At 43.6% G+C, this 26,955-nt stretch overlaps 1 protein-coding gene across 5 annotated transcripts in view; it reads left to right on the forward strand.

Moving 5' to 3' along the window:
• Positions 1-2,411: 2,411 nt before the first annotated feature.
• ssx2ipa (synovial sarcoma, X breakpoint 2 interacting protein a) overlaps positions 2,412-26,955 on the forward strand; it is a 28,686-nt gene continuing 4,142 nt past the window's right edge. For 2 of the 5 annotated variants that reach the window (XM_046852328.1, XM_046852329.1), the window contains exons 1-6: positions 2,412-2,512; positions 21,550-21,626; positions 21,897-22,042; positions 22,183-22,389; positions 24,438-24,548; positions 25,457-25,592. In XM_046852328.1, the coding sequence (XP_046708284.1) occupies positions 2,427-2,512; positions 21,550-21,626; positions 21,897-22,042; positions 22,183-22,389; positions 24,438-24,548; positions 25,457-25,592 (763 nt within the window). In that variant the 5' untranslated portion in view covers positions 2,412-2,426. Of the gene's footprint in view, positions 2,513-3,078; positions 3,298-3,713; positions 3,908-3,964; positions 4,218-21,549; positions 21,627-21,896; positions 22,043-22,182; positions 22,390-24,437; positions 24,549-25,456; positions 25,593-26,955 lie in introns of those variants that run through there. The other 3 variants (XM_046852332.1, XM_046852331.1, XM_046852330.1) reach the window with 3 other exon arrangements.

Consider the following 26,955-nt stretch of genomic DNA (forward strand, 5'->3'; position numbering starts at 1 on the left):
TAGTGAGGACTCTTGCTGCTGCATTCTGAACTAACTGAAGCTTATTTCTACACTTACTCCAACACCCAGACAGTAAATCGTTACAGTAGTCTAATCTAGATGTTACAAAAGCATCTACTAGTTTTTCTGCATCCTGTAACAACATCATATTTCTAATTTTAGCAATATTTCTAAGGTGAAAGAAGGAGATCCTGGTAATATTATTCACTTGAGACTCAAAGGAAAGTCTCGGGTCAATAATCACACCAAGGTCTTTGACTGCCGTACACACTGAGACAGAAACACCATCCAGAGATGCTACGTAATCGGAAAGTTTGCTTCTAGCTGCATGTGGTCCTAGTAAAAGTACTTCTGTCTTATCTGAGTTGGGCAGATGAAAGTTATCAAGCATCCACTGTCTAATGTCCTTTACACACTCCTCAACATTGTTAAGCTGATCTCGCTCATCTGGCTTTGCTGAAATATACAGCTGTGTATCATCAGCATAGCAATGAAAGCGAATCCCATGTTTATGAATAATTTCACCCAGAGGCAGCATATGCAATTAATGCTCTGCCATTGATGATGATCTACCGGAAAAGCTACGTGACCTTGACTTGCTTCGAGTACCAGGCCTACATACCTCAGCCTCGCCTGCGGCAGACGGCAGAGGAGGGGGCATCAAAAGCGTACAATAAATTTGACTATATCAGACTCCATCAAGCTACTCGGCATAAGTGCAGACGACACTGCTGAGTCTTTGTTTTCACAGCAGATACGTGGCTGAGCGACAGAGTTCTGGACGCTGCCTTTCAGCTGGACGTGCTAAATGCTGGACGACTTCTACACTCGGTTTGAGGTGCAGAACAACGTGGCGGCAAGGAAGATCACCCCTTCTCCCAATGACCAGGTGCTCTGTCTAACCACAGCTGAAGTGAGGAAATAACTATCGTCCCGTCACACTTACACCTATCGTAATGAAGTGCCTCGAGAGGATCGCCATGTGGCACATCAAGACCCAGCTACAATCCTCACTAACCTCATGCAGTTCACATATTGTCCAAACCGTTCCACGGACGATGCCAACGCCACGACCTGCTATCTGGCCCTCAATCACCTGGATAATAAGGACTCATACATACGAATGCTGTTCATAGACTTTAGTGCAATATTCAACACAATTATCCCTCATCACCAGATTAAGCAGCTGAGCCTACTGGGTCTAAACATCTCCATCTGCAACTGGATCCTGGACTTCCTGACCAGGAGACCTCAGTCAGTCTGGCTGGGAAACAGCATCTCCAGCACCACCTCACTGAGCACTGTGGCACCTCAGGGCTGTGTGCTCAGCCCACTGCTGTTCACTCTGCTGACTGTAAAAGTGATAAAGTAGTGATAAAGTAGAGAGAATATATAATGGTGCTAACTGATACACTAAGTCGCCATAATCAAGTACAGATAAAAAAGTAGCAGAAACCAATTTCTTGCCAGCACATGGCGATCTCTCAGATCTTGGAGGACGTGTTTTAGTGCCAAAAACACAGCCATTATCTCCAGGCAGTTTATGTGCCATGAATGATCTAGCTCATTCTACCGACCTTGTGCGGCGTGGCCACTCATGACCGCTCTCCACCCTGTGAGAGATGCCTCTGTCAGCATTACGCGAAGACAAGGAGCTCCCAGGATGGGCCCCTGAGACAGGAATGTAGGTTGTTTCCATATATCTATGGCTCTAAGGGCTTGCCGCGAGACCTTGATAATACGGAGTGGATTGCCCCCTCAGGAGAACCCTCTGTCTCTGAGCCACCACTGGAGGGGTCTTATATGGAGGAGGCCATGTGGGATCACGTTGGAGTGAGTGGCTGTCCTTCTCTCACTCTCATGAATGATGAGAGGATAGCTGCGATCTGGGCAGAAGACAGTTGTTGACAGTTGTTCAGGTCCCACACTATGCCCAAGAAGGTGGTTCTCTGTACTGGAGAAAGCACACTCTTCCTTGCATTTAGTCTTAACCCAAGCTCCTTCATACAGGCGAGAACGACATCTCGATGCCGGACGATTGGTTGATATCAGGCAGGGTCTACTTTAATTTGCATTCACTCATAATAACAACAAAACACTGTATGTTTGTAAAATAACAGACAGGGGACGCACTTTGCCATCTCTGTCATCTCTCTTCACAGACACATAAATAAAACACCCTGAATCTCACTGAATAATTGCCTCAAGGACATAAACAAATATATGAATAGAACTCAAAATGTCTCATTTTAAATAAACAAATATCTCCCATTTCAGTAGGTGGCAACAAGTAAGCTAACTGACTGTACTGTGTTCGGTCGAACAAAGCTGTTTTGACATTGCTCCCATTTTCCATGGCATATCTGTGTGAGGTGAGCTTTTCAAGCCTGACTGCTATAAAAACACAGAGAGACTGAGAGCTGTTGATGAAGAGCTTCATGTGTGTCTTTCTTCAATTCCCACCAGGATATCAGCTCTGTTTTCATCCAAACAGGACCAGATTTTACACTGAGTGAGTATAAATAAATGGAGAGACTATATTGTCATTATATATACTGTATTAGGCTACAGAGTGTCTTTTTTAATTTTTGGTTGGTGGTGTGCCTTGTGATTTTTTTCAGTGAAAAAAACTGTACTGGAAAGTATTAATTTAAGGTACATTCAGAACAGCACCATTAAATATTTTAATAGATTCACAGCCCTAATATTAATATGATGTGAGGTTTAGTTACCAGTGTGACACTAAAACAGGTAGTAATAATGACTACTTTTTAACAGTGGCTGGAGGTCAGGGTCAGTAAATCCTTCTCTGCTGGTCTAAACACTATCAGAAGCACTGACCTACATTTACAACCTATATTCTAATATTTGTTCCATGAAATTGTATTAATTTATTCCATCAGTTTCTTCTCTTCATGTGGTAGTGTTTCTCTCAGCTGCACTGCTTCAGTACGTGGATGTGGATGTTAGATTTTTTTTGTCCAATCAGATTTCAGCCTTTATGTGCTGCCATGTGAATCTAATCTCCTCAGAACCTTCATAATCAGTACTGCTGGACTTTTTACGCATATTAGTAACTCTTTTAAGGGGGTAGAGTCAAGGCAGGTGGGGTTAAAAAGCAAATAATTACTTAGTTTTTACTGCCATCTACAGGAAACTAGATGTTTTCGTCAAATTAAACGTTTCGTGTGAGGATCAGGGAAGCGTTTTACCGAACTTTCCGTGTTTTTAGCGCCATCTACAGGAAACACGACTGTACTGTCCGCGTGCACGCGACGGAGGGTAGACTTCAGCCAGGTGGGTCGGAATTAGGCACAACACCGCACCGGCGCCCTGAGTCCCGGGATACACCTGAGCTGTGCTGCTAATGCCTCAGAATAGAGTCTCTTATAACCAGAGCTCTTTCAGGTTTCTCAGAAGGTTCTTAACTGAGCTCTTTCTTGTTTCTCAGAAGGTTCTTCACTGAGCTCTTTCAGGTTTCTCAGAAGGTTCTTCACTGAGCTCTTTCAGGTTTCTCAGAAGGTTCTTCGCTGAGCTCTTTCATGTTTCTCAGAAGGTTCTTCACTGAGCTCTTTCAGCGGTGGGATTTAGGAGCTGCTCTGGGATAAACTTGTTGCTGCTTTTCGGTTTAAACACCTGCGTATTCGCGTGTTACGTGCGCGCCGTGGGCCAATCGGGAAGCCGTACCCTGGTTGCCTGGAGACAGCTGCACCAATAAGCGTCAGGATTAGTGTTTATGAGGAAACTGAGCTGTTGCTCGCTGTGTGAACACCTGTATCTCGCGCGCGGATTGACATGAATAAACACACACGCAGCTCCTAAAACCATCTGCAGTTACAGCAAGTCTCCATTCACACGTATTCGTGTGGAAACGACCAAATCCGGATCCACGGAGACAGAAATAAAGGTGAGGAACACACCTGTCTGCTAATGCTAGCGGATTAACAGTAGCTGTGTGTGTGAGAGAGAGAGGGGGAGAGAGAGAGGATCAGCGCGCGCTTGAGTTATTATAAAATCTGATAAATAAATAAATATCCCTGACACCCTTCTTGATGGTGAACTTGCGTTAGCACAGTTAGCATACTAAGCCGATAGCATGACGTCATCGTCGTGTTTCCTGTTTCCGGTTGTAATCAGTGTTATGCTAAGGTAAGTTAGCAGCGGGGCCTGAGGCAGAGGCACATGTATGGGTGCTCCTACCACTTGAGTTTCTCCAGGTGAGTGTTACCTGCTTCTGCTGCTTTACCTCAGGTTAGCATTACTGTTAGCACACGCACACAGGTAATGATCATCAGTGCGCATGCGCATCTTCAGATTTTATTTAAACCCACAGATGTGCGTGTATGGAAGTTTAGATGTGTGCAGAAGAACAGCAGCTGCTTCTGATTGTCTTCAGTTGAGTCTGTAGAGCAGAAGATCACCTGGAAACCCCCCCAAATGGAGCTGATGTAGAAGGACATACATGGCAGGTGGTTGTGCTCAGGCCAGAAGCTCTGCTCTATGCATTATTCTACATTTTATACAGCTTTCCCCTTATCTCATTACTACCTGTAAAATAGGTGATCTGTATTAATGCCGTTACCCCCGGGACCACTCTTCCCTGCTACAACGGCTTCTCTCATGGAAGACAGGGCCATGGCACTGTCAGTCATCTTTAGAGCTTTAGAAGTCTTTCAAATAGATGTAGGAACCTGCCAGAAGGACCTCCATCTCTGGAGAACTTCACCAATCAGGTTTATCTGGTAGAAAAGCTGGACAGAACCATTTCCTTAAAAAAAACAGATGGCATGAACTTGCAGGACTCGGCTCCTGAGGGAAAAGATTCTCCGGCCTAATGAGTTTAAATGCAAAATGTCTTCGAGAAAAAAAAATGAGCACAGAGATATACTCGCAATCAAAAATATTCAACCCCCTCACCTCAATAGACACTACAGTGATGTTGATGAAAGATAATGAAAAAAAACCTTGTGGAATAACAAACAATATTTATTGATACATACGAGTTATTTTGACAACAGAAGTTGACTTAACTTTGAAGTTCAAAAGAAAATTGTAAGTCTTGTAACACATGAGCATCATCTTCTTCTTTTGGCTGCTCCCATCAGGGGTCTCTTCATAGCAGATCATCCGTCTCTATACCACCCTGTCCTCTACATCTGCCTCTTTCACACCAACTACCTGCATCTCTTCCCTCACCACATCCATAAACCTCCTCCTTAGCCTTCCTCTTTTCCTCCTTCCTGGTGGCTCCATTCTCAGCATTCTCCTACTGATATACCCCATGTCCCTCCTCTGCACATGTCCAAACCATCTCAATCTCACCTCCCTCACCTTGTCTCCAAAACGTCCTACATGCGCTGTCCCTCTAATAAACTCATTTCTAATCTTGTCCATCCTCGTCACTCCCAACGAACATCTCAACATCTTCAGCTCTGCTACCTCCAGCTCCACCTCCTGTCTTTTACTCAATGCCACTGTCTCTAATCCATACAACATCTCAGGTCTCACCACAGTCCTATAAACTTTACCTTTCACTCTCACAGATACTCTTCTATCACTTCTCCACCCACTCCACCCTGCCTGCACTCTTTTCTTCACTTCTCTAACACACTCTCCATTACTTTGCACTGTTGACCCCAGGTACCTGAACTCCACCACCTTCTTCACCTCTTCTCCCTGCAACCGCACCCCTCCACTGCCCTCCCTCTCATTCACACACATGTACTCTGTCTTACTCCTAATGACTTTCATTCCCCTTCTCTCCAGTGTACCTCCACCTCTCCAGGCTCTTCTCAACCTGCTCACTACTCTCACCACAAATCACAATATCATCCGCAAACATCATAGTCCAGAGAGACTTCTGTCTGACCTCGTCCTTCAACCTGTCCATCACCACTGCAAACAGGAAAGGGCTCGGGCCGATCCTTGATGCAGTCCAACCTTCACCCTGAACCAGTCTGTCGTTCCTACTGCACACTTCACTGCTGTCACACTGTTCTCATACATGTCCTGCACCACCCTTACATACTTCTGACACACCAGACTTCCTCATACAATACCACAACTCCTCTCTCCACCCTTTTGTATGCTTTCTCTAAATCCACAAACACACAATGCAACTCCTTCTGTCCTTCTCTATACTTCTCCATCAACATCCTCAGAGCAAATAATGCATCTGTGCTGCTCTTCCTCGGCATGAAACCATACTGCTGCTCACAGATGGTCACCTCTTCTCTCAGCCTGGCTTCACTACTCTTTCCCAGAACTTCATGGTGTGACTGATCAACTTTATTCCCCTGTAGTTACTGCAGGTCTGCACGTCTTCCTTATGCTTAAAGATTGGTACCAGTAACCTCCTTCTCCATTCCTCAGGCATCTTCTTACTTTCCAGAATCCTGTTAAACAATCTGGTTAAAAACTCCACTGCCATCTCTCCTAAACATCTCCATGCTTCTACCGGTACGTCATCTGGTCCAACCGACTTTCCACTCTTCATCCTCTTAATCGCTGCTCTTACTTCCTCCTTACTAATCCTATCTACATCCTGCTTTACTAACTCCAACCTTCTCTCTCTCATTTTCCTTGTTCATCAGCTGCTCAAAATACTCCCTCCACCTTCTCAACACACTCTCCTCACTAGTCAACACCTTTCCATCTCCATCCTTTATTGCTCTAACTTGCAGCACATCCTTCCCAGCTCGGTTCCTCTGCCTGGCCAATCAGTACAAATCCTTTTCTCCTTCCTTAGTGTCCAACTTCTCCTACAGCTCCTCATATGCCTTTTCCTTGGCTTTCACCACATCCCTCTTCACCTGCTGCTGCATCTCCTTGTACTCCTGCCTACTTTTCTCATCATTCTGTCAATCCCACTTTTGTTTTGCCAACCTCTTTCTCCTTATGCTCTCCTGCACTTCCTCATTCCACCACCACGTCTCCTTGTCTTGCTTTCTATTTCCAGATGTCACACCAAATACTTTTCAAGCTGCCTCCCTCATCACTCCTGCAGTAGTTCCACAATCATCCAGCACCTATTCACCACCACTGAGCTCCTGTCTGACCTCTTCCCTGAACCTCACACCACACTCTTCTTCCTTCAGTTTCCACCATCTTATTCTTCTTTCAGTTCTCACTCTCCTCTTCTTCTTCTTCGCCTCCAAAACCATCCTACAGACCACCATCCGATGCTGTCTAGCTACACTGTCCCCTGCCAACACCTTACAGTCTCCAATCTCCTTCAGGTTGCATCTCCTACATAACATAATCCACCTGTGTGCACCTTCCTCCACTCTTATACGTCACCCTATGATCCTCCTTATTCTTAAAATAAGTGTTCACCACTGCCATTTCCATCCTTTTAGCAAAATCTACCACCATCTGCCCTTCCACATTCCTCTCCTTAAGACCATACCTTCCCATCACCTCCTCATCACCTCTGTTCCCTTCACCTACATGTCCATTAAAGTCTGCCCCAATCACCAATCGTTCATCTCTAGGTACACCATCTACCACTTTATCTAATTCACTCCAGAACGTTTCCTTCTCCATCTCACAGCCGACTTGTGGAGCATAAACACTGATGACATTTATCATCATTCCTTCAACTTCCAGCTTCACGGTCATCACACTATCAGAAACTCTCTTCACCTTCACTACACTCTTACTGTACTCTTCCTTCAGAATCACCCCTACACCATTTCTGTTTCCATCCACACCATGCTAGAACAGTTTAAACACCTCCAATGTTCCTGCTCTTACTCCCTTTCCACTTGGTCTCCTGAACACACAGCATATCTACTTTTCTCCTCTCCATCATATCAGCTCCTTCTCTCCCTTTACCAGTCATAGTGCCAACATTTAAAGTACCAACCCTAACCTCTACTCTCCTACACTGCTTCTTTCCCTGCTGTCTCTGTAGACGTCTTCCTCCTCTCCTTCTCCCCCTTTGGCCAAAAGTAGCCCAATTTCCACCGGTACCCTGTCGGCTAACGATTGTGGCGGTCGTTGTTAACCCGGGCCTCGACCGATCCGCTATGAATTTCTTAATCGTGACCTGCATATTTGATTTGGCACATGTTTTACGCTGGATGCCCTTCCTAATGCAACCCTCCCCATTTATCCGGGCTTGGGACCGGCACTAAGAGTGCACTGGCTTGTGCCTCCCTTATGGCTGGGTTTGTAACACATGAGCATGTGCAGTATTATTCAACCCCCAGCTTCAGTACCTTGTGGAGCGCACTTTAGTTTTTATAAAGTTTAACAAGCCCCACATCATTATTGACCCACCATTCTTCTGGTAAAGCCTGACCTTTGTACGCCAGACACACAACTGGTCCATATGTCCAAAAAGTTCCGGTTTGGTTTCATCAGTCCATAGAACTGTCTCCCAGAACTCTGTAGTTTTATCCAAATTCCTCCTGGCATATTCTAGTCAAGTCAAGTTTATTTGTATAGCGCTTTTCACAACAGACATTGTCTCAAAGCAGCTTTACACAAATCAACAGTTAAGGTGAATGGAGTGAATTTGTCCCTGATGAGCAGCCGTGGCGACTGTGACAAGGAAAAACTCCCTTAGATGTTATGAGGAAGAAACCTTGAGAGGAACCAGACTGAAAAGGGGAACCCATCCTCATTTGGGTGACATCAAGAGTTTGATCATAAATCTTTCAACAATACAGAACACTGGAGAGTGAGAACTAACATGATTACTGGAGTATAAGATTATAAGTGATGTTCTTTCTGCAGTCTTATACAGTCTATATGGTTAGTAGCTCCTAGTTTATAAGCTCAGCATTTGTGATCATCACAGATCCAGCATCAGCTTCTCCATGCCAGAGCCTTTAAACACTCCAGGAGGTCCAGTTTCAAAACTCCACACATGTAGCGGGATCCAAATGGCACTGGTACGTGTTCGGCATCTACTTCTTCAAAGGTCCGTAATCATCAAGATGGTGGGAGGTTACTGGAGCTGGCCAAAACTCAGGGTGTCTCGGGATGGCGAGAGAAAGAGAAGCAGTGGAGAGGAATTAGCGTAGCTGCTGTTCATGATATTAACAGCACAAGTTAATAATGTCATGTGATCAGATGTTCTGGAGCACAAGGTTATGATGTGATGTGTGTTATGTGTAGGCTTTGCTAAAAAGATATGTTTTTAATCTACACTTAAACTGGGAGAGTGTGTCTGAGCCCCGAACACTGTCAGGAAGACTATTCCAGAGTTTAGGAGCTAAATGTGAAAATGCTCTACCGCCTTTAGTGGACTTTGCTATTCTAGGAACTACTAGAAGTCCAGAGTTTTGAGATCTCAGGGAGCGTGGCGGATTGTAGCGAGTTAAAAGACTGGATAGATACAAACCATTTAGTTTGTAGTCTATTCGAAACTTAACAGGAAGCCAATGTAGGGACGATAAGATTGGGGTTATGTGATCATATTTTCTTGACCTTGTAAGAACTCTGGCTGCTGCATTCTGGATTAACTGAAGCTTGTTTATTAATGACGCAGGACATCCACCTAGTAATGCATTACAGTAGTCTATTCTGGAGGTCATGAACGCATGGACGAGCTTCTCTGCATCAGATATAGACATGTTTCTTAACTTAGAAATATTTCTAAGGTGAAAGAAGCTGTTTTTGTAACTTGGTTGATATGATATTTGAAAGACAAGTTGCTGTCTAAAATAACACCCAGGTCTTTTACCGTTGAACTAGTGGTTACAGAACATCCGTCTAAACGCAGGTTGAGATGCTGGAGCTTCTGTGTACTGGTTTTTGGGCCGATGAGCAAAATCTGTCTTATCGGAATTTAAAAGTAGAAAGTTATGGGTCATCCAATCTCTTATTTCCTTAACACACTCAGTTATCCGAGTTAATTGAGCTGTATCGCCTGGTTTAGATGAGATATATAGCTGAGTATCATCAGCATAACAATGGAAGCTAATTCCGTGCCTTCTAAAAATATTTCCTAACGGAAGCATGTATATTGTGAAGAGCAGGGGTCCTAGAACTGAACCTTGCGGCACGCCATAATTTACTTGCATTAGCCTGGATAGCTCTCCAGTTAAATCTACGAAATGGTAACGTTCAGACAGGTAGGATTTAAACCAGCTTAATGCCTGTCCCTGAATGCTGATGTAATTTTGTAAGTGATCTAGGAGGAGATCATGATCTATATTGTCGAATGCAGCACTAAGATCTAGTAGAACCAACAGCGAGATGAAGCCTTGGTCTGAAGCTAAAAACAGGTCATTAGTGATTTTAACTAGAGCAGTTTCTGTGCTATGATGGGGCCTAAAACCTGACTGAAATTCTTCAAAGATATTGTTTTCTTGCAGGTAGGAACAGAACTGGGCAGCGACAATCTTTTCTAAAATCTTAGACATAAATGGGAGATTTGAAATTGGTCTGTAATTTGATAGCGTGTTTGGATCCAGATTAGGTTTTTTAATGAGGGGCTTAATAACTGCTAACTTGAGGGATTTAGGGACGTGACCTAAAGATAGTGAGGAGTTAATAATATTTAGAAGAGGTTCACCAGTTGTATATAACACTTCCTTCAGTAAATTAGTAGGAATTGGATCTAACTGACATGTTGTCGATTTAGCTTTGGCAATAACATTATACAGCTCTTCCTGTCCTATACATGTAAAATAGTGGAGTTGTGGAGTTAAAGGTAACACTGTCTTAGGAGATGCTGTCAGAGTTTGAACTGGAACAATTGTTTTTCTAATGTTATCTATTTTTTCAGTGAAGAAATTCATAAAGTCCTCACTACTAAACTGTGATGGAACACAATTTTCAGATCCCTGATTTGTAGTTAGTTTAGCTACAGTACTGAAAAGGAACCTGGGATTGTTTTAGTTGTTTTCTATGAGTTTGCTCAGGTGTTCAGCTTTAGCAGCTTTTAGCGCCTGTCTGTAGCTGAGCATACTGTCTTTATACGCAATTCTAAATACCTCCAATTTAGTTTTCCTCCATTTTCTCTCCAGGTCACGGGCTGTTCTCTTGAGGGCATGTGTATGACTATTATACCAAGGTGCAGGTGCTTGTTCTCTAACCTTTTTTAACCGGATGGGGGCAACAGTGTCTAATGTGCTAGTGAGGATAAGGTCTATGTTCTTAGTTATCTCATCAAGATTATTAGCAGTTATGGGTTTAGTGTGAAATTGAGATAAATCAGGCAGGTTATTTATGAATCTGTCCTTAGTGGTCGGAACAATAGTCCTACCAGGTCGATAACGTGGTAAAACATGGCTAATCTGCTCTACCGGTAGTGTACAGTATGAGGTAATGGTCTGTGATGTCATCACTCTGAGGTAAGATATCTATATCAGTGACGTCTGCTCCGTGGGATATTATTAAGTCTAGTGTGTGGTTAAAACGGTGAGTTGGTCTGGTGACGTTTTGTTTAACCCCAAAAGAGTTTAATAAGTCAACAAATGATAATCCTAGAGCATCGTTTACATCATCTACATGAATATTAAAATCTCCTACAAGCAGCACTTTATCAAAATTTATCAAGAGGTCTGATAGAAAACAAGCAAACTCTTGAAGAAAATCAGCGTAGGGCCCTGGGGGTCTGTACACGGTGACCAGAGCGAGTTTTCTGTGTATGTCTGAAAGTACAATTTTAAGGACGAGCACTTCAAATGATTTAAAGCTGAATCCTAACATCTGACTAACATTAAGAGAGCACTATAAATGGTAGATACACCTCCCCCCCACGACCAGTCTGACGGGGCTCATGCTTATAAACATATCCTGACGGTGTCGACTCGTTTAGACCCATATAATCACCTGGTTTAATCCAGGTCTCAGTGAGACAGAGTGCTGAGAGATTATTCTCTGTGATCATCTCATTTATAATCAGTGCTTTGGGTGCAAGTGATCTAATGTTTAAAAGACCAAACTTTAGAACTTTGTTGTGATTGCTTATCTGGCATTTTTCAGTTTTAACTGTAATAAGATTATTTCTGGATCTTGTGTATTTAATTCTTGGTTTTACTACACGAGGAATAGATACGGTTTCTATAAACTGGGCTGTGTGTGAACTTGTAACTATTTGGTCTGTAGTATGCGTGTTCTTATAGTTGAAGATTTCCTGATGTTCCTTGAGGTCAAAAGTTGAGTGCGTCTTGGGGTCCGGCCATGAAGTCCTTGATTATTCAGTGCACGCATTCATCATGTCATCCTGTAGCTGTCTTGCAGTCACATGGGGGTTTTTCTTAGCTGTCCTGACTAAGTTGCTATGGGCCCTTGATGAAATTGTGAGCATTCTTCATGGCCAGGCAAGTTTGCAGCTGTTCCATAAGTTTTAAACTTCCTTATAATGCTCCCAATAGTGTCTCTTGGAATGTTAAATCTTTTGGAAACCTTCTTATGCCCTTCAGATGTGATGAAATAATCTCCTCTCTCAGCTTTTGTGGAAGCTCCTTTGTCTTTCCCATGATTGCAATTCACCTTGAACACCTTCATGGTCGGGGTTTATATATGCATCACAGCTGAAGCAAATGGAGGCTCGTTATAGAGTTTCCAAAGGCTTAATGATGTTTCAGCTACACTTCAGGCCATAAAAACTGTCAAAGCTTTAAAAACAACAATATTATATAGGGGTTGAATAATTGTGACATGGCGATCTTAACAAAATATACTGTTACACACAAATACTACATCATACATTTTCTGTGTTGATTTTATATATCACTAAACTCATTAAGAAGCCATCCAAAGCAGAATCCTGCACTTTAAAAATATTTTTATTTATAAATCCTTAAAACTCTTTAGGGGTTGAATATTTCTGATTGCAAGTGTATAATGATCATACACACACCTTAAAACAGACCACTGAAATTAAAACATAAATCTCATCAAAGTAAATTAACAGTATTTCAAAAAGCATGGAAGTAGAATCTCCTGAGTTCTAGAAAATCTCTTAGTGCTGCTGATCAGCATATTTCTCCACCCTCATAGAAAATAACAAGCATAATCCTAGATTTTTATTCTGTACTGCAGCAAAATGAACAGGAAATAAAAGCACTGCACTCACATGCACACCATCAATAGGTAGTAATGATTTCATCAACTTTTTTAATAATAAAGTTAAAAACATCAGGCAGGAAATCCAGAGGATTAAAATAAATCCAAACTATTTTATAAGTAACCCTGTAGACAGCAGTGTCATTATAACAGACCATAAATTACAAAGTTTTACTTCTATTCAAGAGAACGACTTCATTTCATTTATTTCCTCATCAAAACCATCAACCTGCATTCTCCATCCCTCACCTACAAGTTTCCTCAAACAGATCATTCCAGAGGGAATTGAACCTGTTTTAAAATAATAAACTCTTCCTTCAGCACTGGTTTTGTACATAAATCCTTCAAACTGCAGTATCAACCCCCTAATTAAGAAACCTGACCTTCACCCTGTCAGTTGTCCAACTACAGTCCAATATTAAACCTCCCCTTTATCTCCAAGATTCTAGAAAAGGTTGTAGCACAGCAGTTCTGCTCACATCTACTGAGGAACAACATTTATGAAATGTATCAGTCAGGATTTCGGCCTCATCATAGCACAGAGACGGCGCTAGTTAAGGTGGTAAATGACTGTTATTGGCCTCTGATCAGGGTTTTGTCTCTTTACTTGTGTTTCTCGACCTCAGAGCAGCTTTTCACACCATTGATCATCATCTCCTGCTTGTTGGACTGGAGAACATTGTTGAAATAAAGGGAACAGCTCAATTCAATTCAATTCATTTTTATTTGTATAGCGCTTTTAACAATGAACATTGTCTCAAAGCAGCTTTTCACAGATAATGTGGTGATTAAATGTAAATATGTTCTTTGTAAGTATGTTTGTCCCTGATGAGCAACTGTGGCAAGGAAAAACTCCCCGAGATGGCATAAGGAAGAAACCTTGAGAGGAACCAGACTCAAGAGGGAACCCATCCTCATCTGGGTTGCACCAAATGTCCATTTGAAGCATATATACAAAGTTGCGGGGTACAGTGATGATGATCATAAGCAAACTGCACTCTCGAGTCAGTGCAGCAGACCGCCAAAACCAACTACAGTCCAATCCGTCCTCAAAAGCACCCGTTCTACTCCGGAATTACATGGAACCACCCAAGGTGTTGATGAGAGACCGTCCCAAGCTGCACAGAAGTGTGAAGATCCACGGAGGGGAGAGGAGCAGGAACAGTGGTCACTGGAACCTCAGGAGCAGGTTTAACTCGACCAAAAGAGAGAGAGAGAGAGAGAGAGAGAGAAGGATATGGATTATTAAGTGTAACTATTGGTGTATTAAAGTTAATGTCACTGTGCTAAAAGGGAGAACCAGAAGGTACCACAGACATGAGGGATCTCTGGGATAAGAGACGACCCACCACACCACCGTCAACAAACCTGAGTGAACGTGTGAATGTGAGGGGACGACAGCATACAAATATACCAGTTCACCAAACACTCTATATCCATGTTCCCTCCAGATCTGTGCCTTTACCTAAGAAAAAAATCTACTGATAAAAGGCTTGACTAAATAAATAAGTTTTCAACCTCGACTTGAACACTGAGACTGTGTCCGAGTCCCGAACACTGATTGGAAGGCTGTTCCATAACTGTGGGGTTTATAAGAGAAAGATCTGCCCCCTGCTGTAGTCTTCATTATTTGAGGAACCAACAGATAGCCAGCACCTTTTGATCTAAGTAGGCGTGGAGGATCATACTGGTACAGAAGTTCACTCAGATACTGCGGTGCGAGACCGTTAAGTGCTTTATACGTCAGTAGTAATATTTTATAATCAATGCGAGATTTGATTGGGAGCCAGTGTAGACTAATTAAAACAGGGGTGATGTGGTCGTATTTCCTAGATCTAGTGAGGACCCTTGCTGCTGCATTCTGGACTAACTGAAGCTTATTTATGCACTTATTTGCACACCCAAACAGTAAAGCGTTACAGTAGTCTAATCTAGAAGTAACAAAAGCATGAACTAGTTTTTCTGCATCCTGTAACGACATCATATTTCTAATTTTAGCAATATTTCTAAGGTGAAAGAAGGCGATCCTGGTGATATTATTCACGTGAGACTCAAAGGAAAGACTCGGGTCAATAATCACACCAAGGTCTTTGACAGCCGTACATGCTGAAACAGAAACACCATCCAGAGATGCTACATAATCGGAAAGTTTATTTCTAGCTGCATGTGGTCCTAGTAAAAGTACTTCCGTCTTATCTGAGTTGAGCAGAAGAAAGTTATTAAGCATCCACTGTCTAATGTCCTTTACACACTTCTCAACATTGTTAAGCTGATCTAGCTCATCTGGCTTTGCTGAAATATACAGCTGTGTGTCATCAGCATAGCAATGGAAGCGAATCCCATGTTTATGAATGATTTCACCAAGAGGCAGCATATATAAAGAGAAAAGCAGTGGGCCCAAGACAGATCCTTGAGGAACACCAAACTTTACCTCATAGAGTGTGGAGAACTCACCATTTACATCCACAAACTGATAGCGATCAGTTAAATAAGACCTGAGCCAAGAGAGAGCTGTTCCCTTTATTCCTACAACGTTCTCAAGTCTAGCAAGCAGTATAGTGTGATCAATGGTGTCAAAAGCTGCACTAAGGTCGAGCAAAACAAGTAAGGAGACAAAACCCTGATCAGAGGCCAATAACAGGTCATTTACCACCTTAACTAGTGCCGTCTCTGTGCTATGATGAGGCCGAAATCCTGACTGATATATTTCAAAAATGTTATTCATAAGTAGGTGTGAGCATAACTGCTGTGCTACAACCTTTTCTAAAATTTTGGATATAAAGGGGACACATAACAGCTCTCTCCTGGGACTTTACAGTAGAACATAGTTTAAACATCACTTGTTTTCTAAGGAAATGTACCATTTTAAGGTTAAAGAAAAGTCATTTTGAAATCGATGGCTTCAACATGTCTCAAAGTTGTGACAGGGCAACAAAAAAACATTCTGGAAAAAGTGTGTTATTAAAATTAAACATTTGGAAAACATTTAACTAGTGAGGTTAACTGACAGCAGGTCAGTAAGATGGTTGGGTATAAACAGTGTATCTTGGACAGGCAGAGTCGCTCAGAAGTGAAGGGCTTCACCAATCTGAAAAATTTCAAAATAATGTTCCTCAACATCAAATTGCAAAACAGTTAAATATAGTATCATTTACAGAACATCGAATCATTTAAAGTTTCAAAGAATCTGGAGAAATTTTTGTGCACAAGGAACAAGGGTGAAAATTAATATTGATGGTTGTGATCTTTGGGCCACTGCATTTAAAACAGTCATGATTCTGTAATGGAAATCACTGGCTCATTGCTCACTGCATGAATAAAACACCTCCAGAAATCATTGTCTGTGAACACAGTTTGCCATGTCATCCACAAATGCAGGTTAAATCTGTTTCACGCGAACAAGAAGGTATGCGTGAACATGATCCATCCTCTCTGGACCAAAGCTCATTTAAAATGTACCGAGGCAAAGTGAAAAACTGTTCTGTGGTCAGACAAATCAAAATTTTTATTGCATAGACACCACATTCTCCGGAATAAAGAAGAGAGGGACCATCTGGCTTGTTATCAGTGCCCAGTTTATGAAGCCGCTTCTCTGATGGTACGGTGGTGCATTAGTGCCTGTGGAATGGGCAGCTGGCACATCTGGAAAGGCTCCATCAATGCTTAACGCTATATACAGACTTTAGAGCAAAAAATGCTTCCATCCAGAAAATTTCTTTTTCAGGGAAGGTTTAACCTCCTTTATTGAGTTCAAAGAGTGTGAATTTAATTACATATAATTTCTGAAATGTCGTGCCAATGTCTCAATAGCGTGACACTTTTTTGCGCAGAAACGCTCAAAAAGAAGGCATCCGAGTTCTATTTCGGTGCAAAATTTGTGAGTAGAATGGGTTCCTCATATATATTGTGCATCTTGTGCTACAAGTCTTTGCTCCTGGTTGAAGGGTGTGCATCAATCAATGCTGTTTGCTATCCCAATGATGTGGAGGGAGCCGAAAGACCATGTACAGTGAGTATGGAAAGAAATCCCCCCCTCCTCTTTCTCTCCAGCTGTATTTACTAAGTGCAATTAAGTAATCCAATTGAAAGATATAGTACCAACATGTCAGAAAAAATAAATATTCAAATCCAAACCTTAATCCAGGAGTTGCAAAAGTGCTCACCCTCCTCCTCAAAATAACTTGGAAACTCAATCAGGTGGAGCTAATTGCCTTCTAAACAGCACACAAATCCATTTAACTTTCAGGTGTGATCAGCTGTGGTCATTTTGATTAGCTCAGCATAAAAAGAGCTTTCCTGCAGCATTTGAGTCCTTGGTAGTGCAGCTGAAGCAAACAATTAGTTATGGGTGGCAAGGCACTGTCAAAAGACCTCCAGGAGAAGGTTATGTACAGCCACATGTCAGGAGATGGATAGAAAACAGTGGTAGTGATAGTGGACTTCAGCACGAAGCAGGAGCAGTCATACCAACCGCTAAACATCAATGGGACCCCAGTGGAGAGAGTGGACCGTTTCCAGGACCTAGGTGTTCACATCACACAGGACCTGTCTCGGTGGTGTCACACCAACACTCTGGTGAAGAAACCCGTGAAACAATCTGAGACGCTTAAGGGACTTTAAACTACCCTCTCAGGTGCTAAAGATTTTCTACATTACACTTGTAACATTGAGTGTGTTCTGACGGGTAAAATCACTTCCTGGTTCGGGAACAGCACCATGCAGGACAGGCGAGCCCTCCAGAGGGTGGTGCGTTCAGCTGAACGTAGCATCCACACCGAGCTCCCTGACCTGCAGGACATCTACAGCACGCGGTGCCGGACCAGAGCCAGGAAGATGTTGATGGACAATACTGCACACGGTCACTTAATACCACACCACATTGCACACGGTCACTTTAAGGACTTTAAGGACAATCACGTTAAATTACCTTAAATTTTACTGTTTACTGTCATAAGCATCCTTGTATATACACTTTTTTTTACACTTTATCTTCTTCTTCTTTCGGCTGCTCCTATTAGGGGTCACCACAGCGGATCATCTGTCTCCATACCACCCTGTCCTCTACATCTGCCTCTTTCGCACCAACTACCTGCATGTCTTCCCTCATCACATCCATGAACTTCCTCCTTGGCCTTTCTCTTTTCCTCCTTCCTGGTGGCTCCATCCTCAGCGTTCTCCTACCACTATAACTCATGTCCCTTCTCTGCAAATGTCCAAACCATCTCAATCTCGCCTCCCTCACCATGTCACCAAAACGTCCAACATGCGCTGTCCCTCTAATAAATTCCTTTCTAATCTTGTGCATCCTCGTCACTCCCAACGAAAACCTTAACATCTTTATCTCTGCTATCTCCAGCTCCAGCTCCTGTCTTTTACTCAATACCACTGTCTCTAAACCATACAACATCTTAGGTCTCACCACAGTCCTATAAACTGACCCTTTTATTCTTGCAGATACCCTTCTATCACAAATAACTCCTGCTGTCACTCTTCTCCACCCACTCCACCCTGCCTGCACTCTTTTCTTTACTTCTCTAACACACTCTCCATTACTTTGCACTGTTGACCCCAGGTACCTGAACTTCACCACCTTCTCCACCTCTTCTCCCTGCCACCGCATCACTCCACTGCCCTCCCTCTCATTCACACACATGTACTCTGTCTTACTCCTACTGACTTTCATTCCCCTTCTCTCCAGCATGTACCTCCACCTCTCCAGGCTCTTCTCAACCTGCTCACTACTCTCACCACAAATCACAATATCATCCGCAAACATCATAGTCCAGGGAGACTTCTGTCTGACCTTGTCCGTGAACCTGTCCATCACCACTGCAATCAGGAAAGGGCTCAGGGCCGATCCTTGATGCAGTCCAACCTTCACATTGAACCAGTCTGTCGTTCCTACTGCTCACTTCACTGCTGTCACACTGTCCTCATACATGTCCTGCACCACCCCGACATACTTCTCTGACACACCAGACTTCCTCATACAATACCACAACTCCTCTCTTGGCACCCTGTCGTACGCTTTCTCTAAATCCACAAATACACAATGCAATTCCTTCTGTCCTTCTCTATACTTCTCCATCAACATCCTCAAAGCAAATAATGCATCTGTGCTGCTCTTCCTCGACATGAAACCATACTGCTGCTCACAGATGGTCACCTCTTCTCTCAGCCTGGCTTCCACCACTCTTTCCCATAACTTCATGGTGTGACTGATCAACTTAATTCCCCTGTAGTTACTGCAGGTCTGCACATCTTCCTTATGCTTAAAGATCGGTACCAGCACACTCCTTCTCCATTCCTCAGGCATCCTCTCACCTTACAGAATCTTGTTAAACAATCTGGTTAAAAACTCCAATGCATCTCTTCTAAACATCTCCATGCTTCTACCGGGATATCATCTGGTCCAACCGATTTTCCACTCTTCATCCTTCTAATAGCTGCTCTCACTTCTTCCTTACTAATCCTATCCACTTCCTGCATCACCAACTCCACATCATCCAACATTCTCTCTCTCTCTCTGATTTTCCTCATTCATCAGCTGCTCAAAATACTCCCTCCACCTTCTCAACACACTCTCCTCACTAGTCAACACATTTCCATTTCCATCCTTTATTGCTCTAACTTGCAACACATCCTTCCCAGCTCGGTCCCTCTGCCTGGCGAATCGGTACAAATCCTTTTCTCCTTCCTTTGTGTCCAACCTCTCATACAGCTCCTCATATGCCTTTTCCTTGGCTTTCACCTGCTGCCGCATCTCCTTGTACTCCTGCCTACTTTTCTCATCACCCTGTCGATCCCACATCTGTTTTGCCAACCTCTTTCTCCTTATGCTCTCCTGCACTTTCTCATTCCACCACCACGTCTCCTTGTCTTCCTTTCTATTTCCAGATGTTACACCAAGTACTTTTCTAGCTGCCTCCCTCATCACCACTGCAATTTCCATCCTTTTAGCAAAATCTACCACCATCTGCCCTTCTACATTCCTCTCCTTAAAACCATACCTGCCCATCACCTCCTCATCACCTCTGTTCCCTTCACCTACATGTCCATTAAAGTCTGCCCCAATCACCATTCGTTCATTTCTAGGTACACCATCTACCACTTCATCTAATTCACTCCAGAATCTTTCCTTCTCCTCCATCTCACAGCTGACTTGTGGAGCATAAGCACTGATGACATTTATCATCATTCCTTCAACTTCCAGCTTCACGTTCATTACCCTATCAGAAACTCTCTTCACCTCCACTACACTCTAACTGTACTCCTTCTTCAGAATCACCCCTACACTAATACTCTTTCCATCCACACCATGATAGAACAGTTTAAACACCTCCAATGTTCCTACTCTTACTCCCTTTCCACTTGGTCTCCTGAACACACAACATATCTACCTTTCTCCTCTCCATCATATCAGCTATCTCTCTCCCTTTACCCGTCATAGTACCAACATTTAAAGTACCAACCCGAACCTCCACTCTCCTCCACTGCTTCTTTCCTTGTTGTCTCTGTAGACGTCTTCCTCCTCTCCTTCTCCCCCTTCGGCCAACAGTAGCCCAATTTTCACTGGTACCCTGTCGGCTAACGATACCTGTGGCGGTCGTTGTTAACCCGGGCTTCAACCGATCCAGTATAAAGTTCTTAATTGTGACCTGCATATTTGATTTGGCACATGTTTTACGCTGGATGCCCTTCCTAACGCAACCCTTTCCATTTATCCGGGCTTGGGACCAGCACTAAGAGTGCACTGGCTTGTGCATCCATAATGGCTGGGTTACTTTTTGTACTTTTTTACACATCTTTCTTTATATATTTTATATAGTTTATACTTTTTATTTATCGTTTTTTTTTTTCCCCTCATTTTTTTCCCTCATGCCGGACCGTTGTAAAAAGCATTTCACTGCATGTCGTACTCTGTATGTATCTGGATTTGATTTAATCGAAAATTTTATTTGATTTAATTGAAAACATTTAAAGGCTTTATCAATGCCTAGAAGCACAGTACAGTTTATTAGTAAGCAGTAGTACAACACGGGCTCTTCCTGGATCCCATTCCTACAGTAAAGCGTGGAGTTGGTCATATCCTGGTATGTCTGACACAGTCTCAGTGTTCAAGTCGAGGCTGAACACATATTTATTTAGTGGAGTGTTTAGTCAGTAGGTGTTTGTGAGGTAAAGGAGCAGATCTGGAGGGATCATGGATATGGAGTGTTTGGTGAACTGGGATATTTGAATGCTGTCTTCTCCTCACTCTCACACGTTCACTCAGGTTTGTTGATGGTGGTGTGGTGGGTCGTCTCTTATCCCAGAGATCATCATGTCTGTGTTTCACAATTTGTGCTTTATTCCAAGAGTTGCTATTCATCAGCTTAATACCATCTCTGTGGAGAAACATAGTGGTGGTAGCACCGTGTCTCTCTCAGCAGCAGGAATGAAAAGATATAGAGTTCTTACTGTACAGTTTCACACTCCACTCCTCTTGTTTATAACCGTGTGTGTGTGTGTGTGTTTCAGGACTGCTTTGTGTGTTTTGGAGATGGGAGATCAATGGACCCCACAGACGAATCTGATGATGTCAGATCCTTGTCTGGGTATATACACACACACACACACACAGTCATTGTGTATGATCTCTGTAGAGTAGGTGTACAGTTTCTCTCCGTACTGGTGAGGGTCGTAACACATGCAGGATGTAATGCTTTTCATAGCAATGATGGTGGTGGTCATGTGAACAGGTTCTCAGCTGGGTTCCTTTGCTTGTTCCGCTGCAACTACTCATTCGGATTCATAACTTTTTCCATATAAATACTATAAAACATTTTGCAGTGATAGATATAACACAAACTCTGTGTGTATTTCAGACCCAAAAGACCTGTCAAGCATTTCCCACATCAGTGTGTCCCATCATACACACACACACACACTCCCTTCCACACACTCCTACAGCGTGCTGAGCGCCTTCTGTACTGAGGACAACATCCCACAGTGTGTGACCTATATCAATCAGGTGTGTGTTTAATAACTATTGAGAATAGCAGGTCTTAATGTGTGTGTGGGTGGGAGTGTAGCAGTTGTCATTTGGTGTACAGGTGACTTATTTTGTGTGTGTGTGTGTGTGTGTGTGTGTGTGTGTGTGTGTGTGTATAGGAAGCCAGCTCTCTGGGCCTGTGTGGTGTGTGTGTTGAACCCAGAGGTGGTTCTAATGGCTTGAGTGCTGTTCCTGCCCTAAACCTGCTGTTTGAGCTTCTCCAGCTGCAAAGGAAACATCTGCGCACCCTGCAGGACCTCGAGCATCGTCAGTTGAAAAACTGCAGTGACCTGGAGCACCTCCAGCACAACAACTCGCGCCTCAAAGTAACGTTATAATTATTTGGTCTGTTCTTCACCAAACAGACATTATAATCTTTTTCTTAATTCTATAAAAGAGGTATCTCCCTGGCCAAGAAAGACGTGACCCCCCCCTTTACTTTATACCATATTAATAGAGCATGTAGTTAGTCCCCTGGTGGTTAAGACGCAGCGCTCTCACCGCTGCGACCCGGTCAGGGAACCATCCCCAGCCACTCTTAGTGCCGGTCCCAAGCCTGGATAAATTGGGGAGGGTTGCGTTAGGAAGGGCATCCAGCGTAAAAACATGTGCCAAATCAAACGTGCGAAGGATCCGCTGTGGCGCCCCCTAACGGGAGAAGCCGAAAGAAAGTTTAATAGAGCATGTAGTTCAGATCGAATGTTGCAGGAACCTTGAAATGTAAGCTGCACTCGGAGATAATCACTTATGACAAATACGCCGTTTAATGAATGAGACAAAACACAACATAGAACTAAATACACAAACATACAAAAATAAATAAACAAAATAAACAAAATAAAAATAAACAAAAGTTAAAAATAGGAAAAGAAGGAAGAGAAGGGAAAGAAGGGAAGAGAGAAAAAAAGGAAAGAATGGCAAGATTAAACTTCAAAATTAATCACATCCTAAATGAGAACTTATCAAAAGAATTCTCAACTTAGGGGTTTAAACTTAAACACGCATCTAAACTGGTTGGTAAAACGGTTACTTGCATTGACTTGTTTGCACAAGAGTCCGGATGCGGTAGACAAAGGAATCTTTGAATAGTCGTTTAGGAGGGAGTCCGATGTTCTTCCAGGTTCTCCTGGAGATCAGAGCAGGTGTTGTTCTTGAAGATAAAGCTTGCTGGAAGATCTCAAAAAGGATTTGAGAGCGTCCGACTCGCCGGGCCTTCGGGCCCCAGGCATCTGAGCCTTTCCGATCGAGCGGAGTGAGCGAGCTTGCTTGACTTGACTGACTTAACTAGTTGGGTTCAAGATGTTTTAAAGGTCCCGAAACCCCACCCATCTTTGGGGGAATGGCCAATGCTATGGCCTGAAATTCTGGAGGGAGAAACTTCCGTCCGTGTTCGTGCGTTTGTTGGTATGGTTTCCGGGTTATACTTGCTTTGGAGAACTTAATACACTTTGGATAAAACTTTAAGACAGTATGGTACATTTCATGATCAAATAAAATGCACCATTGTTTGCAAAATTAAGAGCAGATAATTTTGTCAATTTTGACATCAAGCTTTAAAAGAAAAGACAGCATTAAAACAGAGGTACAATGTACTGGGACCAGTGTTTAAGGTATGACTTATGTCAATACAACATTATATTCTGGTGTATACAATGCACCCTTGTCAGGAAAATAAAAATAAAGAGAAGATCATTTTAAATCAACTTTGACATTAAAAAGAAGAGACAACATTAAAACAGAGGTACATTACTAAACCTTTTAAAGTAAATTATTGTTGAGGAGAAAATACATACAAGATATAGGTTTATGCCATGGGATGTGGAACATTTTATTTATTGTTTTATTAAAAAAAGAATGCTCCCTTGAGAGGTGTGTGTGTGTGTGTGTGTGTGTGTGTGTGTGTGTGTGTGTGTGTGTGTGTGTGTGTGTGTACTGTGTAAGGTTTAGAGACTGGCTTGTGTTATCAGTTGAATGCTGCTTTGAAGTCAGCTGGAGAGGTCAGGGTTTGTCCTGCTTCGTGTCTTCCGGGGTGGGGGTATGACACTGTGGTATACAAACCCCCAATAAAAGTGTGAGCCTTAGTGCTCATCCTTTGATTGAAATGCAGATGTCAAGGGTTAAAAGGAATGCCTGGGACATGAAATCTAAATGACCTGTGCCAGACGTTACACTAAACTACACAACATCTGTTACATGGACCTTCAATACATTTCCACTGAAGAAAGCATGTCTCCTGCGCATGCGTGTGCGTGCGTGTGCGTGCGTGTGCGTGCGTGTGCGTGTGTGCGTGTGCGTGTGTGCGTGTGTGTGTGTGCGTGTGTGTGTGTGCGCGTGTGCGTGTGTGTGCACGTGTGTGTGCGTGCATGTGTGTTAGGACCAGCTGGAACACACCCGCAGGGAGAACTCTGGCCTTCATGAAGGAGAGCGTCAGCTGCATCTAAAAATCAGGACACTGCAGAGCTGCTTGAAGTCTGAAAAAGAAGAAGTAAATCGGCACACCACCACACTCCAACCTCCATCTGCACAACGCCACACCGTCCAACCTCCATCTGCACACCGCTACACCGTCCAACCACCATCTGCACACCACCACACCATCCATCCACCGTCTGCACAACGCCACACCGTCCATCCAGCGTCTGCACACCGTCCAACCTCCATCTGCACACCGCCACACCGTCCACCCACCATCTGCACACCACCACACCGTCTGCACAACGTCACACTGTCCAACCTCCATCTGCACACCACCACACCGTCTGCACACCGCCACACCGTCCAACCTCCATCTGCACACCGCCACACCGTCCAACCTTCATCTGCACAACGCCACACAGTCCATCCACTGTCTGCACAACGGCACACCGTCCGACCTCTGTCTGCACACCGTCCGACCTCTGTCTGCACACCGTCCGACCTCCGTCTGCACACCGCCACACCGTACATCCACCATCTGCACACCGTCCATCCTTCCTCTGCACACCGCCACACCGTCCAACCTCCATCTATACACCACCACACCATCTATCCCACCATCTGCACACTGTCCAACCTCCATCTGCACACCATCCATTCTCCATCTGCACACTGTCCAACCTCCATCTGCACACCAACCATTCTCCATCTGCACATCGCCACACCATCTATCCCATCATCTGCACGTCGTACATCCTCCATCTGCACACCACCACACTGTCCAACCTCCATCTGTACACCGTCATACCATCCATCTACGATCTGCACACCATCCATCCTCCAACTGCACACCACCACACCGTCCAACCTCCATCTGTACACCGCCACACCATCCTACCATTAAATATCGACTTTACACGGCACCTGGGTGACATCGCATGCTGTGTTGCACCTGATGATGGATGTGTTTCTGTATAGGTGCAGAAACTCCAGAGCATTATTTCCAGTCGAGCAACTCAGTATAGCCATGATGCCAAACGCAAGGAGAGAGAGTGCACCAAACTGAAGGAACGTCTGAACCAACTACTGGTGGACAAGAGGGACAAAAAGCTTGGTACACAAACCCACTTTACTGTTAATGTGATGGTTGTGCTTAAGGCAGGACTGTAACAGAGTAAACACTTCTCCTGAACTCTGTTCCACTGTAACCCACTGCTTCCTAACCTCCCCATTCCCTAAACCCTCATTCCAATGGTTCCTAACCCCATTCTCCTTTCTGCTGTTCCCTAACCCCCATTCCATGGTTCTTTAATCCTGTTACACTGTTCCCCAACCCCCTCTATTTCACTTTTCCCTAACCCTGTTCTACTGTTCCTTAACCTCCCCTATTCCACTGTTTCCTTACTCTGTTTCACTGTTCCCTAACCCCCTATTCCACTGGTCCATAACCCTGTTCCACTGTTCCCTAATCCCCATTACCTAATCTACATTCCACTGTTCTCTAACCCCCATTCTACTGTTCCCTAATGCTGTTGCACTGTTCCCTTACTTCCCCATTCAACTGTTCCTGACCTTGTTCCACTGTTCCCTAACCCCTTATTTCACTTTTACCTTGCCTCTTATTCCACTTCCCTAACCCCCTTTCCACTGTTTCCAAACCCTTATTCTACTGTTCCCAAACCCCTTTCCACTGTTCCTAACCCCCATTCCACTTGTCCCTAACCCCAAATGCCTTAATCTACATTCCACTGTTCTCTAACCCCACTCCAATGTTCCCCACCCCACAATCCACTGTTCCCCAACCCCATTCCACTTTTCCTAACCCTGTTCCACTGTTCCCCAACCCCGTTCTGCTGTTCCTTAACCTCCTCTATTCCACTGTTTCCTTACCCTGTTTCACTATTCCTGACCCCTATTCCACTGTTTCATAACGCTGTTCCACTGTTCCCTAATCCTCATTACCTAATCTACATTCCACTGTTCTCTAACCATCATTTTACTGTTCCTAATGCTGTTCCACTGTTCCCTTATTTTCCCATTCCACTGTTCCTGACCTTGTTCTACTGTTCCCTAACCCCCATTTTAACCCCTTATTCCACTGTTTCCTAACCTCTTATTCCACTTCCTGACCCCCTTTCCACTGTTCCCAAACCCCTCATTCCACTGTTCCCCAACCCCTATTCCACTTGTCCCTAACCCCAAATTCCTTAATCCACATTCCACTGTTCTCTAACCCCCCATTACATTGTTCCCTAATGCTGTTCCACTGTTCCCTTACTTCCCCATTCCACTTTTCCTGACCTTGTTCCACTGTTCCTAACCCCTTATTCCACTGTTCCTAACCCCTTATTCCACTGTTTCCTAACCCCTTTTCCACTTCCCTAACCCCCTTTCCACTGTTCCCAAACCCCATTCCACTTTTCCTAACCCTGTTCCACTGTCCCCTAACCTTTATTCCAATGTACCCTAACCCTGTT

The sequence above is a fragment of the Silurus meridionalis genome, chromosome 6 (assembly GCF_014805685.1).
Source record: "Silurus meridionalis isolate SWU-2019-XX chromosome 6, ASM1480568v1, whole genome shotgun sequence".
NCBI lineage: Eukaryota > Metazoa > Chordata > Actinopteri > Siluriformes > Siluridae > Silurus > Silurus meridionalis.